Source organism: Prionailurus bengalensis, chromosome B3, assembly GCF_016509475.1.
Source record: "Prionailurus bengalensis isolate Pbe53 chromosome B3, Fcat_Pben_1.1_paternal_pri, whole genome shotgun sequence".
NCBI lineage: Eukaryota > Metazoa > Chordata > Mammalia > Carnivora > Felidae > Prionailurus > Prionailurus bengalensis.
Genome location: NC_057355.1, coordinates 37,899,886 through 37,917,383, shown reverse-complemented (window position 1 = coordinate 37,917,383; position 17,498 = coordinate 37,899,886). Strand labels below are relative to the sequence as shown.

General features: G+C 36.1%; 1 protein-coding gene across 6 annotated transcripts in view; it reads left to right on the top strand.

Moving 5' to 3' along the window:
• The window catches only part of MAP2K5 (mitogen-activated protein kinase kinase 5), a 273,046-nt gene that overhangs the window by 117,616 nt on the left and 137,932 nt on the right, over nt 1–17,498 (top strand). For all 6 annotated transcript variants that reach the window (XM_043555086.1, XM_043555085.1, XM_043555088.1 and 3 more), the window contains exons 12-13: nt 4,486–4,547; nt 11,302–11,350. In XM_043555086.1, the coding sequence (XP_043411021.1) occupies nt 4,486–4,547; nt 11,302–11,350 (111 nt within the window). The remainder of the gene's footprint in view (nt 1–4,485; nt 4,548–11,301; nt 11,351–17,498) is intronic.

Genomic DNA, 17,498 nt, shown 5'->3' with positions numbered 1-17,498 from the left:
GTATGAGCTCTCACAATTCCTTGCTCTTCCATTATCCATCTGTAGCTTAGCACAAGTAAGCCAACATGATCCTCCTTGCACATGAAGGGCTGCATAAGGTCAGTCCCTCCACATGTGCATACACTTAGTGAAGTTCTCTCCATCCCTCAACCTCTTTCTTTTGTATCTTCATTCTCTATAATACAGCAAAATGTACCCAAAAAATATTTGGACCAGAAGCTGTGTACCACACTCTATCATTTCTTCTATTCCCTTCCCTTGCAATTAAGCTTCTTGACAATTTTCTCCCAACCCTAGTACTATTCCTTTAGTGTAGATTCTCACTCTCTATTTTAATCTCATATTAGTCATCTATATCCAGATATTTATTGAACACTTTCCTTCAAACACTGTTCTCAACCTGGGGACACAAACAGTAAATAGGACTTAATTCCTGTCATTATGGAACTTAAATTCTAGAAGGGGAGCCTGAGAAGAGACATATAGTACATTCTCAGAGAGAGTTAAGTCTCATTGGAACATAAAGCAGTATAGATGATAACTAATAGGAGAGGAGGTGCTAGATAGGATGGTCAGGGATGGCTTTTTTATGGGAGTGACATTTTAGCAGATTTTAATATCAATGAGCCATTCACGGAAGGTCGTGGGGAACATCTTTGAGGAAGACAGAGTACCTGTTATAAATACTCCAAGGTAGGAGCAAGCGTGGTATAATGACGGCCCCACAGGAAGGCCAAATGACTAGTGAGTATTGGTGGGAGGACCTGGGACCAGAAAGGGGGCCAAAGAAGTAAGTAGAAGCTACATTGTGTAGGCCTTATAGAGCATGTAAGGAATTTGTGTTTTCATCTGAATTAAGATGCCACTGGAAGTGTTCAAGTAGGGGACTGATGTGATATGCCTTCTCATTAAGTAAAACTAAATCTACTCAGAAATGCTCAAATATAGCTTCTCAGAATATATGCCCATGGTTTTGGATTACTGTCATTGGAACAAATTTTTTTCCTCAAAAACCCATGTTGCAGAGAAAGAAAAGGAGTATCAAGTACTCCTTTGAGTCCTTGAAACAAAGGGCTCTTTATTTTTACAAGTAGCAGAGTCTAGGAGAGCTTCTTCTGAAATTTTTGCTTATGGCTCCAGATTTTAATTTTATTAGTATTAATAATAATCATGGTCATTTAAAGAAAATTTTGGGATTAATATGACAGTATTGTTGCTTGTCATTCATTAACTACATATTTGTATTTTATCCTACATTCAGGGCACTACTTTATGTTTAGTCCTGTGTTAGGTTAAACACAGACCTCACAGCCATGAGTCCTTTTTGCTTAGTTGCATGAAAATGATGGCCCTAATTCATCAAGAGAAACATATAGTTTGGTAGTTGAGATGGGTTCTTTTGCTAATTTGTTAGCACTCTTCCTCCTGGTTCCTATGGTGGATTGTAGCATGAAATGAAATGACTTGCTAGGGGTGATCTGAGGCCAGTGAATACAGAGAAGTGACAGGTCACAGAAAGCAAACCAGTGACGTCACCTTGGAATCATGAATAAAAGGTTTAAACCAACTGTGTAACATAGAAATGAGTTTCTAAATGCCTTGAATACCAGTGTCTCAACTAAGATTAAACTGAGTGTGTCATGGTAATATCACATTACATTAAACTGTAAAAAGTTCACATGTGATTCTCAAGCTCAATGATGTTACAGGGAAACCTTTTAAATGTTTGCAGTTCTGGGAGTTCAAAGGCCGAGACCTTTCCTGAACTCCCCCATCAACTGACTCACAGCCATGACTAGAAAACTTACTTTCTGGGAGTCACTTTTTCCCATTTGTCGAATAAAGTCATTGGACTGTTCTTTAATGTCCCTCTAGCACTAATGTTGGGTGATATGATGAGTCTAAGAATTGCCTTTTTGGGATAGGCCTGAAGGATAGAGATGATAGTAAAACTCAGTGAAAATTAAACTGTAAACTCTGTCATTTTTAGGCTAAGACTTATTTAGTTGCACAAAGAGAACTACTAAAGCTTAATAGGAACTCTTGATTCTGAGTGCATCTGCCAGATCCTTTTTTTTGCCTCTGACAGTTATCTCTAATGATTATGTCAAGGACAGGATGAATCTGTGATGACACAAAGCCAGTATGTAAAGATTTACCCATGTGGATGGCTAAGAAGAGTGGGATATAACTGAGATTAAATGGATATTTACAAAAACCAGTGAAATACCTCAAAATGAGATTCTTTTTTGGCTTGTTCTGCCAATAAGAGTAGTAATGTAATCTTTGGCTTTTTGGTTTAGACTGTTGTCTGTTATCTGTTTAGCCAATTAAATCCTGATTTACATCTTATGTATATATATATTTTTAAAAAAAGCATCTCCTGTTAGGACTTCTTACTAGTCTATGTGAATGAATTTGCACCTCCTAGTTTTGAGCCAGTCAAGCTGTTCACTTCACAAGGGATTGGTCTAGTAAACTGCATTTGTCAGTCTTCCAAATACCAGCATGTAAAGCTCCTTGCAACTGCCAATTCATCTGAAAGATCAATGAGAACATGAAATGTTTTCTTAACATATTTTCACTTTTATTGCATCTATCATAAAAATGCTATTTAAGTAAATAAAGATGGTTCAGTTCATTGCAGAAGTGTCTTTTTTTTTTTTTTTTTTTCATTATCTTCCAGGGAACACTCATAGCCAAAGCATAAAGTTTAGTCACACTGTGGTTTTCCAGCTTCTTGTAAGAATCTGGAAACTACAAGCCAGTTACCTAAGGAAGTGATCGTTTTTCTACTGTAAACAGAATAAATATTTATATATATGCAATATATATATACATATACATATATATGTATATATATACATATATATGTATATGTATATATATGTATATATATATATAAAATTTGTTTTCATAGGAAAAAAATTTTTTTTCTGATGTTCAGCTTTAGGAAAATTTGACATATAAAAATATTCATATCTGTGAAATATACTTAACTGCATTTCAAAACAATAACATGCTCCATTTTAGTATCATATGAGGCATACTTAGAAATCATCCAGTAGTGAAGTAGGTAAATATGAATTTTTAGCCTTTGATTGAAATGGAAATTATTTTTCAAATATCCTGGATAATTCCTTTATAGAACTGAAAGACTAAACCTCAACTTGACTCAAAGAAAGGTTATTACCTGTTGTTAAATAGGTCTCATACAATCATATTGTTAACATGAGCGAGGTAGTGGTTCCTTGCATATCTTTCCGAAAATCTGTGAGATTGAAAATTTAACAATTGTACCCAAATTTATACTTGCAAATGAATATTGGTTCCTTTAAAATACTTGCCGAGGATAAGAGACTCTTAAAAACTGAGAACAAACTGAGGGCTGATGGGAGGGTGGGTGATGGGTATTGAAGAGGGTATCTTTTGGGATGAGCACTGGGTGTTGTATGGAAAACAATTTGACAATAAATTTCATATATTAAAAAATAATAAATAAATAAATAAATAAATAAATAAATAAAATACTTGCCGAGGAAAGTTGTGCGGTTATTTCAGTGATGTTACTGTTGGCTGCAGTCCCTTCTTTTGAAACTGCTTTCAGAGCAGTTCTACCTATCTAGTGAGGTTCACAGTGATTTTAATTTACCCGCATGTTCATCTGATTGATATTTATCAAGTAGCTGCTATCTTCTAGTTGTACTAATTTCCAGGTTGATGAAACTTTAAAACCAGCAAACAATGTGGCCCTTCATTTCCTATGTGCACAGTCTAATGGTTTTGGTTTTTGGAACTGCCAGAAGCTGGATTTGGTAAAGATGAAGGATGGTAGTGAATACCGTTTCAGTGACAAATACGATACAAGGAGATTGGTTTTTCTTTTTTTTACTTCATAAAGTGGTTTTCAAAGTGGTATCAAAGAGAATTTAAGAAGCAAACAGAACCCATTTTGAACCAAGTATCTCTGGAATAGATTGATTGCTTGTCTTGGTTCTTAATTTGAAGGGCGGTATTCATTAGACAGATGTCAGTATTACTACTTTATTAGTTTTTATGTGTATTTTGGTCCTTATATTCACCACCTTTTGTTTGGTTAATGTGAAAATTCTAAGATGATCCTGGTTTACATTTGAGAGTAAGGTGGATACCTGAATGTGGTTGAGCTGTTGACCTTTAGTTTTGAGTATGTATTTAAGTTTATGTAAAGTGCAGAGTCTTGTGCTGCCCTTGACTAGTTTCTTTCAGTTTTCACATGTAGGCGATTGTACTTAGAAATAAAATGGAGATACCTAATTATGCTTCATCTGGAAGTATGCTATTATGTTATAAATAAAATTGGACTAAAAACCAATTCTACCATAGACATCCAATGCCTAACGTAAGAAGAAAAAAAATATTCTCCCAATGAATGCACAGAGGAGGGGCCCAATGCAATGTTCTGGTAGTTTTATTTATAATAATGAAACATATCTGTCTCTACAGGAGGATCTTTGGATGTATATAGAAAAATTCCAGAGCATGTCCTTGGAAGAATTGCAATAGCAGTGAGTATATATGGCTTCCGCCTTATGAAATTTGGATGATTTAATTTTTCATGTCAAACCTGTTCTCCTTATATACTCAGAATATTGTGTTCTTTTTCTTCAATCCCTGTTGACTTGCAGGGCCTTCTTAACTCTTCTTTTCTTGTCATTTTTGTGTTTTCTTCTTTTATAGACCAAACCACAATAACAACATAGTCACAGGACATCCTTCAGGCTTATGGGTGTTGTGACCTATTCTACTTTCTTGTGTTTGCAGAGACCTTAGTACACTTGTTAGCCAGTAAAATTTCCAGGTTCTTTAACAAGAAAGTTGTTTAGGGGACATTTTGTAGTTACAGGCATATAATTAGAAAATACTTTCAGAGTCAAAATTATTAAAATAAAACTACTTATAAGAAAAACACGACTTTATTCTTAAAGATTTTTGCAGACTTTTTGTGTTTTGGGTTTTTAATTTTTTTTACCAAGTATATCTAGGAATTTATTCCCTTTGTGATTAAAAGCAGATTTTCTGTTTTCTGAATACACAAATAAATTGACACAATATGTCAACTCAACTAACATTACTATGTAAACTCCAGATTTCAAATTTGGAATAATGTAGGCTACACAGTGTCTAAGAGAAGTCATGAGGTGGTGGAATAGTAAACAGTTGCTAATCTAAAGGCACTCTGATAACTTAAGCAGTTTAATGCAGAACAAAGCGATTATACCATGTACCATTTAATTAAATGGCTGATTTTCACATTCATTATACATCAGACTGACAACTCAGATCCTTTAATCCAACATAGACACTTATTTAGTCTTAGTTCATTGTAATTCACAGCTTTCCTTTCTTCTTTCTAATTATTAGTATGAACTGCCCAGGGTGATGAGAACTTTCTTTTCTGATGCTATTGCTAAGTAGCTTCTAATCTACATGTTTAGGTAGATTAGTTTAGTATGAAATTTGAATACTTAAATCACTATTTTAGATGAAAATAAAAATGTTTCATTTCCTCTTTTAATCTCAGAAGGGAATGAATGCTTTGTGGCTTTTGGCAGTTCTTGGCTCTAAAGTTTAATAACACGTATAATAAAGGGCAAAAAAAGGCAAAGATACCAAATGAAAAGGAAAAAAGTATATGAGTTCTGTATACTCACTTATGTGTTGAACTTGGCTAAAATAGGAATCTGCTTTCTTCTGTTAGAGAAGCATGTTCTTCCTGGACTTCATAAATCTTACCTCCCTCTTGTGTAGGGCATCCACACAAGGCCATTGTTCTTTTCATTTCTACTGGCGTGAGAAGCCTGTGAAGTGAATGGAGTCAGCAAAAATAATAATAATAATAATTCGGTTTGAAATACCAGGTTTACCTATTGGGTAATTGAAGATACGGCAAAAATTATTTTAGTGAAAGGCACTCAAAATAAGCACTAGCCCAAAGCATTGTTTACATTTGCCCTTACATTTTTTAAAATTAGGGTTTTTTTCCCCTAATATGTGTCCAATTTCTTTAGCTTTTATGGCTCATCAGGTCATAGTAATGAAAACTGCCTGTGGCCAGAATAAAAGAAATGCTTTTGATAATTTTGCTCTTCATCTACTACTTTCTATAAACTCTGCTGGGGCCTAAACTTGTATAATGCCTCCCAAGTGTATTTTTTTTGTTTCATGTAATTTGAGTAGGCTACAAAAAACTAACCCTGTGTTGCAGCTGACAAACACAAGTGGAAGCATTCTCCCAGTTAAAATAAGACTAGCAAATTGATGGTTTCCAGGTCATGGTTTGTAAAAGTAAATAAATACTCTCGTAGCCTGACTGGGTTCCTGGTATCCTTAGTTGTTTCTCCTCTAGTATTGTGAAGACAGATCATCATCTTCTGTTCCCTTGGGTTCCCTCAGTGAGGCCAAGGAAGCACGTGTGTGCTCTTGCCAAGTCAGAAGCAACAGAATCAGATGAGAGAAGAGGGAAATGGGTGCATGTTGAATACCTCCTGTGCCAATTGTTGATACATATTTTATGTATAAATTTTATGTCATTTAATCTTTATAGCAAATTCTGTAACGTGTAGGTTATTGAACATATTTTATACATGGCAAGATGAGATTTAGAGAAGTTAAAGTTACCTACAACTAATCAGTAATAATTTGAACCCAGGGCTGTTTCACTCCAGACCCCATGCTTTTTCATGCTGCTTTCTTAAGAGAAGGAGAAAAAAGGGGAGGAAGGACTGAAAGGGAGAACAAGGGTACAAAGAAAAGAAAAAGGAAAAAAGGAGAAGTACATAAGACAGTAATGGAGTGACACATACAATTGCTTCAGATTCTTTTCATGTCTTAGAATCACATGTAGGCACCTCTCCCACCCCCAATTAACTTTATTTTCCAGGTTCTAATAATCTGGCATGCTGTGGAGGTCCAAAGATCCAAGGTTCATTATAGGATGGCCCCCTGTCAGCCTTGATGATATGTTGTTCAAATTTTCTCTTGTAGGATATATGGCAAGAGGATATAAAAAAAAATTAATATAAACTGGCTGATTTCAGCTTCTAGCTTGCTCAGTGATTTTTATCTGTTTTCCATTTGAATGTGGTCTCCGAGAAAGAGGAATGCCTTCTTGCCATTCCCTGCCATCTTGCACGTTTTATTTTTCTTCTCATTTCTGAAGCAGTGACACTGTGTACTGTATTTTGAGTGCTAATGTTGATGGAAGTTGTCCCTGAAAGGATGTGCACTTGACATGTCAAGGAGTGAGTGATTGACAGCAGATATAAGTACTTTTAGTGTCAAGGCTTTGTCAAGTCATTGTTGTGAAACCCAGCCTACTGAATACCAATAATACCCTCTAGATTTTCAATGGACAGATTTCTAGCTCTCCATATACTGCTTTTCATATACTTCCAAAAGAAAACGTGTATTTTGACAAAGTTGGAAGAGTGACATATTCTTTTGAATCACTAACAAGATTTATAATTTTAGCAAGTGTCATACAATCAGTATTTGTTTTACTTTTTTCCTGCCTGATCTGAATATATAATGGTTTGCCTTCCCCTTGTGTGTTTTCTGGTTATTCATTTTTTTGTGGACTGATTTTTAGTGGTGAACCATCTTTGATGGGAAGGTTTTATAATATGCAACTAACCTTATAAGTTGAAAAGCTTAACCCTATTTCCCAACTCAGAGGTGATTATTTCCATGCCAAATAAGATAGCCTTATCCTACTACTCAAAGAGAAAATTGTTTTCATTATTGATGTTATTTTAATAAACATTTAAGGAAATATTTTTGTCTTATTTCCTCCTCCTATTGGTTGCCATTTTACTATTTTGGTAGTTTCTTTTTCTTTTTTTCTTTCTTTTTTTTACTATCTTACTGTCCAGAACATATGTGTTTTATTGTAATGCCACTTTTTCCAAATCCTGGAAGAAATGATTTGCTATAAATATATATTCTGTTCTCTTAAAACAGACAAACTTATCATGGAAATAATCATACCGCTAGCAAATCTTTCAGGAGTACATCCCTCTCTAAGAAAACAATGAAAATGTGTTAATTTCTGCTCAGCATTAATTGATGTAGATTTTACCTTCTTCTAGATCTTTAGTATTTAGAAATTGGGTTTCTTCCTGTGCATTTCTGTTTTTAGAATTGCTCATAGTCTTTCTTGATCAACTAAACTCCTTGTGTATTTAGCTCTAGGCTTCTTTTCATCATTTTCAAAAATACATAAATCACTCAGTTACTCCTCATAATGGTAGATCTCCTTGTTCTTATACTCCTTACTCACCTAAAATGTTCTAATATGATGAGTACTTTTAAATTCTTGAGTAAATTTTGAGTGATAGTGGTTCATGCATTGTATCTGATATGTAATTATGAATAGTCAACCTTGAAATTGTTAAATTCACGCTCATCTGCATACAGGGTCAGTGGGTGTGAATAAAAACATGTGCTTCCCCTTTTATAACAATTTCTATATAAAGATTTTTACAAAAGATTAGTGATTAAACTTCCCACATAGAAGGTAGCACTTGTAACCCACATACTTAGGGTCTTAGAAACATTTTTTTTTTCCAGAATCTTATTTGACTATTCTTAACACAGGCTGTTCAATCAAAAATCCAATCTAATGTGAATGTTTTTATTTTCTCACTTTATTTTCTTGCCCTGCCCTTTCAGTATTTTCTAGGTGAGTCTACACTTGCACCTGCCAGACTGGCTTGTGAGGCTGATCATCTTGATATACTTTGTTCTTTCCTACCCTAATATCATTTAAAACATTTTTTTAACTTTTTTTAAACTATTTTAAACTTACAGAAAAGTTGTAAGATGCTTCCTCCAGATTTCCCAGTTGTCAACAGTTAACTATGTTTGGTTTTAAAAATACGCACAACCACACACACACACACACACACACACACACACACACACCACTTGGTTTGAGAGCGTAATTCATTCTGGAAACATGCTTGTAATCCAAAGCACTTGTATATCAAAGTGAATTTCCCCATAAGAAATAATGTAAACTCAGATGATTTGTTCTACAACCCCAAAATATTCATATAAGAATGATTACAAGGGGCACCTGGGTGCCTCACAGTTGGTTAAGTGTCCAGCTCAGAGCCTGGAGCCCACTTTAGATTCTGTGTCTCCCTCTCTCTCTGCCCCACCCCCACTCACTCTCTGTCTCTCTCTCTCTGTCAAAACTAAATAAGCATTAAAAAATTATATTAAAAAGAGAATGATTATAGTACTATAATGTAATACAAAATGTCAAAGAAAATACAAAATATAAAGAAAAATAAATTAACCTGCACGTACCTTTGAAAACCTTCGTGGCTGGTATGAGGAAGACAAGAGAGAGGAGGGTTATTGTGCAGGACAACTTTCACTATCACTAATGGAATCACTGCTATCTATTGGCTGAATGGAATCTTTTTCTGCATGGGGGCCATTGTATATGCTCTCACAGATGTTGACTACAGTACAATGTTAAAAAACTCTTGTCAGACACTGTATTTAGTGTAACTGGCAATAAAACAGCAGAGGAAAGGGTCTATATCTGCAGGCAGCCTGACCTAGAATGAAGCAAAGCATCCCTAAACTTACTCTTGTATGGAAAAGCAAAGGACTGTCCATAGGTGCTTTGAAATGACCAAAAATACACAATTGCCAGTTGTGGGCACCTTCCAATGTTCTGAAAAATCACTGACTTCTGCCATACACTGTGGCCTGAGACCGAGCATCTGAGCATGGGAGACGATCACCCACGATCCTGCAGTGGGAGAGAGTGAGAGCCTTTGGCTCAGTCGTGATCATGTGATGTTCGGTGTCAGATACTACTCGTGTTGCAAGACATCGCTCGTTTATTGAGTTAAAATTTATTAGAAATGTTTGCTTGTCTTGTCGAACATTCATAGGACAAGTTACTCACAATCTAAGGTTTTACTGTATATATATATATATATATATATATGTATATGTGTGTGTGTATGTGTGTATATATACATATACATATATATATGTGTGTATGTATGTATTTTTTTCCCTGTAACATTTGAGAGTAAGTTGCAGACATCATGACCCTTTACCCGTAAATACTTAAGGGGTATATTTCTTGAGAATAAGGGTATTCTCTCACATCCTTGCTGTATACTGATCAAAATCAGGAAATTAGCAATGGTACAATACTGTTATATAATCAACAGTCCTGACTTAGATTTTGACAGTTGTCCAGTAATACCCTTTATAGACCAAAAGAAAAAAATTTCTTGTCCAGCATCCAGTCTAGGATTATATACTGCATTTAGTTGTCATGTCTCTGGTCTCTGTTAACTTGGAGTAGTCTCAGTGTTTCTTTGTCTTTCCTGACCTTGATTTTTTGGAAGAGTACATGGCCCCAACACTTTGGTTGTATATTTTTATCCTGGCCTGAACACTTTCTTCTCTTTTCATCACATCAGTTGAATCTGTTTCTTAGGGCCCAGAACTTTAGTAAAGCCTTCCTGAATACTGACAGGAAAAGCAATCCTGATTACTGACAGAGATTGCTTTCATTAGCCAACTTTTTAAAAATATCTTTCCTTGGTCTTAAATGTCATGACTTTTTTTTTTTTTTTTTAGTTTATTTATTTTGAGAGACAGAGCAGAGGAGAAGCAGAGAGAGAGAGGGAGAGAGGGAGAGAGAGAGAGAGGGAGAGAGGGAGAGAGGGAGAGAGGGAGAGAGGGAGAGAGACAATCCCAGCAGGCTCCATGCTGTTAGCACAAAGCCTGATGTGGGGCTTGAACCCATGAACCATGAACCATGAGATCGTGACCTGAGCTGAAACCAAGAGTTGGACGCTTAACCAACTGAGCCACCCAGGCACCCCTTAAATGTCATGACTTTTTAAAAAATTCTGTGTATAAAAGTATAGGAAAAAAAATGAAAATCTTTGTCCCTTTTTCCTGTCCTTTTTTTCCCCCATCCATTCCACCACTGAGAACTTAGTAGATGTACTTCTAGGTCATTTTCCATGCACATACACTTATTTTTTTCATTAATCATGCCTTATCTTCAGAACACTGAAAGCCCATTAGAGAAGAAACCTGTAGCTTATACATTTGGCATCCTCCAAGAACCTGGCACAGAAATGGGAGATGTTCAATAAATGTTTATTGGTTTTTAGAGTCTTAAAGGAAGAGTTATGGTTGATATGATTATATGTTTAAATATGGAAAGTTCCTGATAAAAATCATCATTGTACTGTTTCTCTTTCTTAACTTTAGGTTGTTAAGGGCCTTACCTATTTGTGGAGTTTAAAGATTTTACATAGAGGTATGTACTGAGCTTACGAGCTCTAACTTAATTTGACATTGAGTGCGGACCACTCCAGGATACCTTTATTTTAAAATACATGATCTGCTATTTACGCCAGCTGATATATTTGGTAATCAAAAGATGGCTGCTTTCTAAATGTTTTTCTTGTCTTCTCCTTCAACTACTCTGATTTAGATTATAAACTTGGTATTTTTGTAGATGTTTACCAAACACGTAAAGGTATTTCATAACATAGTATTTGAAAATGACAGGATCTTATTTTTAATCTTTACTCTAGTTAATGCAAAACCTTCACTTTCTATACAATTGCATCCCTTCCCCTTATTAACATTTTAGATATCATCATACACAGTTCCTTAAGAGATGGCTTCACATACCTTGAAAGGGAAACCTTAAACAAGGAGTTGGTGAATGCATCAGAAATTAGTCTCTGGGTCTATTGACAGAACACTTGAGAAGAATGATCAATTAAATGAATGCTGCAAAAACAAGTTCCCGTTGTGTTTTCCAACATTTCCAAAATGTCTGAATTCATTTGGAGCAAATTATTAAGTGAGAAACAGACTATAGCAAAGCCACTTCCGGGCCTCATGTTACTAACAGTCCTGTTTAGTTTTACACATCTGCTCAGCTGTGCTTTATGCACATTTGGGGAATGCACCAGCATACACATTACATGTGATTAAAGGGACTTTTTTTTAAAAAAGGTATAAGCTTTGAGAGTGAGTAAACAACTGATGCCTTCAATTGTGCTATCACATCTGTCACTAAGGGTTGTTTTTTGTTGTGGCAGTTTTACTATCCTAGTGATTTCAGATTTCTTCCTAAATCCCTCGTCCCCTCTTGAAGAGGGTGTGTAAATTTTGACAAACAAAACTTGCAGTTCTTGAAGGTGTTTATGCAGATTAACTGGAATCATGATCCAAATTTTCCCTTAAAGCCAGTCCAGTCTATCTCTAGGGTGTAGTTGGTACAAAATGTAGATAGATGTAGGGAGAGTGAGCTGAGTTGTGTTAGTGTTACTTTTCGTGGGAAGAAATCATCATGTGAACACATCTGGTGGGTGAGAAAGAAGAAATGGAGCATTTTCAGCTCCAAGGTTAAGAGAGAATGGTATTTAACATCACATGACCTGTATTGCTTCTGTTCCCTATACTCATTAACCCATAAAGTGGTTATGGCCATTTTAATAGAAGTTAACACAGTGGTCACTTCTTGTCACTGTATTGATCTTTATGGACATCTGCTATCCATTTGACAAAGGAAGTAAAGGAAGTCATCAATTCTCCATAGCAAAACCTTCATTAAAAGGACCTTGCCATGGAAATGCAAATGTTACTATTAAAGTGATCCTTAGGATCATCCTACACTGTGGGCATACAGCATACTTCTGGCTTATAGTAAATTCTCCCTAGTCATAACTTTCTCTAGAAGGGTTCATAGTGGCACTAAGAACTATATATAGTGGATAGGGAAATACTGTTTGGTTATTCTGCAGTCATCGTTGGTTTTTCTTCTTTGCAATGATTGGTTTTAATTTCACCCTTTGTTTTGGAAAAATAATTGAATTTTTCTTTGAAAGATGATGCCTGGGATCTAAAAGTGAAGTCTAAGGTGTCTGTCAGATTCCCAGAACAACCATCTGTAATCACTTTGGCAAGTGTGGTTGACCACAGCCTCTCAGAGTCTGGTCGGTTCTTCCCAGCTCCGGATGCAGCTTGAGCAAAGAAAAGGTTCTTTGATCACTTAATGCAAAACCTTCACTTTCTATACAATTGCATCCCTTCCTCTTATTCATGTTTCAGATATCATCAAACCCTGTTCCTTAAGAGATTGCTTCACATACCTAGGTGATCTTGGTGGTTTTCCTGATGGAGGATATAAAGATTTCAAAAAGGAATCCTGAACTTTTCTTTTCAGTCTTTGCTGGCTAGCTCCCTTCCTATGGTGTAACCCACTGTAAAATGCTACTAGTTAAGGGAAGACAATACTGTGAGGGGCTGAGTGGGGGCACTGGTAATAGGCCAAGAAACCCTCCCAAGGGATTTCAGTCGTAAATAAACACCAGGGAGTGAATGTGCATCTGCATCTGTGTAGATGGAAGGACTAATGAATTACAGTACAGATGAACAGTTATTCCCCAGTAATTATGGGTACTCAGCTAAAGAAATAAGATGCGGTGGTAATATACCTCATTAAATATCTCTATACACTTTGCTTTTGAGTTTCCTAGTTATTCATGAAAACTTTTACCTTCTGGATTAAAAGCATGTGTTTTTATTGAAGAGTGGACGAAGCCAGGGTGTCCCTGAAGACTTTTGTGAAGCATTGTAATGAGAAATTTACTCTAGATTGAGTCGTTAACTTAATATTTTAGAGGTTTTGTCCATATTTAATAACTTGGATTCCATAAAAATAAGATTAAAGATGCCTTTTTATTTACCAGAAAGCTATTTAATTTTCTCCCTGATTAAAAAATTATAGCTTTTAGATCAGTTCAATCAGGCAATTAAAGATCAGAGCTTCTGAGTTCAACTAAGGCAATTAAATAGGTAATATACTTGTTTATACACTTTTGCTGTATAAGCTCATTGCTGTACCTTCTTAAAAGCCCATATATTCATTTTTGCTTTCTCTAAATGAATGATGATGGGAATTCTTGCTGAATATGTGTCACATTGTCAAATCAAAGGCGGTGGTCCTTCTGTGGGGGGTGAGGGGTGGGTACAGGGACTTTGAGAACAGAATGAAAACAAGAGGGTACCGAGAAACACTCATGAGCCGTCTGAGTTTCTTTCTTCTTTGTCTTGATCTAAATACCTGTGTTCACTTCCCATCGTCATTTTCTTCCCCACAAATGCTGCCCCTAGAGCCAGGGTCTTGTACTCATGAACACAGACTTTAAAAGATTAAGAAATAGAGATTTATTCAGTTACCTAATGAGAAAAGAGGCAAAAAACGATATCTCACATTTAAATAGCTTCCTTGGAATACTGTGGTCCTGGAGTTTTAGCTTAAAAATATATAGATATAGATATAGATATAGATATAGATATAGATATAGATATAGATATAGATATAGATATAGATATACATGTACATATACATATACATATACGCAGACACACACACACATACATATATATGTGTGTACATACACACACACACACACATACATGTATAGTATCTTTTGGAATGAGTAAAACCCAGTTAATGACGTCCAGACAAGCTGGTGAACATTAGGAGTCTTCTCTGCAGTGCATAGGCAGTGAGGACTGTAGAAGGGAAGGACACCTGAGCAGCGACAGTGACAGACCACCCACCCCATGAGGCTTGTTAGTCTGGTACAGGTTAGTTTTTTTGTGTGTATTATGTCAACTGGAAATTTTCTTTAGGAATTGAAGTATAACAGTTACTGTTCATAATGGATTATCAAGTATTATATTCAATAAAGTTTTATTTATTTTGTTCTTTTAAAGATTTGGTTGAGATATATGTGAAAGTACTTCATAAACTATCAAAGCCTGATAATGAGTGCAAGTTTTTATTATATAATAACTATGAATTAATCACTTTAAGTTAGTAAGCATGTACCACTTCCAGATCGAGCCAGGAATAGGGTTTATTATTCTTTGTATTACCAGGTCAAACATTATGAAAATCTTTTCTCTAAGATAGACACGTGATATCACATGAGGACATAATTATTAAAAATGTTTGAAAGTTCCACCAAGATTAACTACTGTGGAAAATTGTCTTTATTAAATAGCACATGTGTGAGTCCCATAAGCATAACGTGTACTGACTGGGTAAAAACAAAGAAAATGAACAGTGAGAAAGTCTGGTAGACCAGATTTGACATTACAGCAAACATTGCAGCTTAACTTCAAAACATACATCGCCACTAATGAGGTGAGAGCCCTGCATATTAATAAAGCTGCAGCTCCAGTCATAGTCATCATTACCCACATCAAACATAAATACAAGATTAACACCTATGCCATTTCTTTGGAAGATGTGAGAATGCCCTGGCAGTAACTGCTCTCTCTTTCCCTGAGGATAAAAAATAGAAACGGAAGGGTAATGAGAATAGAGCTTAGATTAAGAAAATAAAATTGGCAATCAGGCTGGGGCAATCTTATACAGATGGGGAAGTTTATAGAAAGAAAAAAAACCTAGGTTGTTGATGTCCCAAGACATTTTTTGTATATATGAACTATTTTCTCTAGTAGGAGAGCTTTTTAATAGTTTTTATATTACTTATATATTTTTTAATTTTTTAATGTTATTCTGAAGGCAAATGCTATGTGAATAGATTTTTATTTGGAGAAACTAAGTCTTGTGTTTCCAGTATGCATGTTAGAAATGTTCTCTTCTACCCCTGTCTTTACTTTTGATAAATCTGGCCTCACACAGATCTTCCAATTGGTGCTACCTCAGATGCCAATGTCATGTTGTTAGTTCGTTCATCTAGCAACTATTTAATACCTACTATGCTCCAGGCACTGCTCTAAGTACTTGGAATACATCAATATAAAAAAATGAAAGATTTCTATACTTGTGGAACGCATTCTAGCAGGGATGGGGCAGGCTTGGGAAGGAATCCATGAAAAATAAATGTAAGAAAAAATACAGAGTGTTAGAAGGTGGTTACTAACATGGAGAAAAGAAAAAGGAGATCAAGTTTGGGGCAGGCAAAGGGTAGGTTGCAGTGTTGACCAGGTAGGCCTCATAGAGAAGATGAGACTGCAGCAGAGGCTTGAAGGAGGAGAGGAGCTAGTCAAGTAGGTTGATGGAGGAAGTTAGAGCAGAAGACACCAGGGGGGATGTGTCTGGAGTGTTCACAGAACAGCGAGGAAGCCATTGTGTCTGCGGCCGAGGGCAGAAGCAGCCGTTAGGAACAGTTGCATAATCCAGGTGAGTCACAGGGGCTTAGACCAGGGAGACAGTTGTGAAGATGGGTAGAAGTGGTCAGATTCTGGATATATTCTAGGTAGAATATATTCTGGGTAGAATCAACAGAATTTCCCAACAGATTGCTTGTCGGTGTTAAGAGAAGGAAAGGAGTCAAGAAAGGTTGCTTGAAGTTTCAGTGGTTGTTCAGAGTGCTAAAAAATGTTTCCTGCTACTTTTTTCTAAAAGGGAGCCCTTCATTAAAATTAAAGAAAAAACTGATAATATAAGTGCTGACAAGAATACAGCAAGCAGCTGAAACTCTCCTGCGTTGCCAGTGGATCTATGAAATGAGAAGCAGCTTGGCGCTCTCCTGCAACATGAGCCAGCAGCCCCACTCCTGGTGGCTTTTATTCATGACCCCCCAAACTGGAAACAGCTCAGATGACTTCTAGGCGGTGAATGAACAAACAAGCTGTAGTTAATCCAGACAGTGGGATACCACTCAGTAATTATAGGGAACAAACTACTGATATATGCAGCAACATGGATGGGTATCACATACTTTCTGCTGAGTGAAAGAAGCCAGACTCAATCGGCTACCTGTTGTGTAGTCCACTTATATGACATTTTGGAAAAGGCAAAACTATATGGATAGAAAATGCATAGGTGGTTGCCAAGGGGTAGCGCATGGGTTGACTATAAAGCTATGAGGGAATTTGGGGGAGTGTTAGAAATGTTCTATATCTTGATTTCGCTGGTGGTTACACAACTGTAGCATTTGTTAGAACACATAGACCTATATGCCCAGAAAGAGTGAATTTTACCATAGTATCTCAGGCTGTAAAGAAAAAAAAGAGAGAAAGAAGGAAGTCTCTTCTTAGCAGTGTGGTAGAAGCTGTACTTGAGAAAGAAGTTTCTCCTATCAAAAAGACAAACCTTTCTTTCAAAGGGTCTTGGGGATTCTGTCATTATTACCATACCTCATCATTCTTGAACAATCCTACCTAGGTTTGGTCTAGCAAATCAGTAAGTTGGACAAAAAAAATCCCTCATGATTTAAAGGACATTTGCAAAGTCAGAAAGAGAGAGAAATGTAAAAGTTCCTGCTGTCATTGGCCAGCAATTGAGAGCATCCGGAAATTGGACAAAATTTCCTTTCGTTAGTTAAGCCATTTTATTCCCTTGGATATTAGTAAAGAACTACAGGGTGCAGCACTGACTTCGCCTGACTTGGACAATTGAAAAAGCT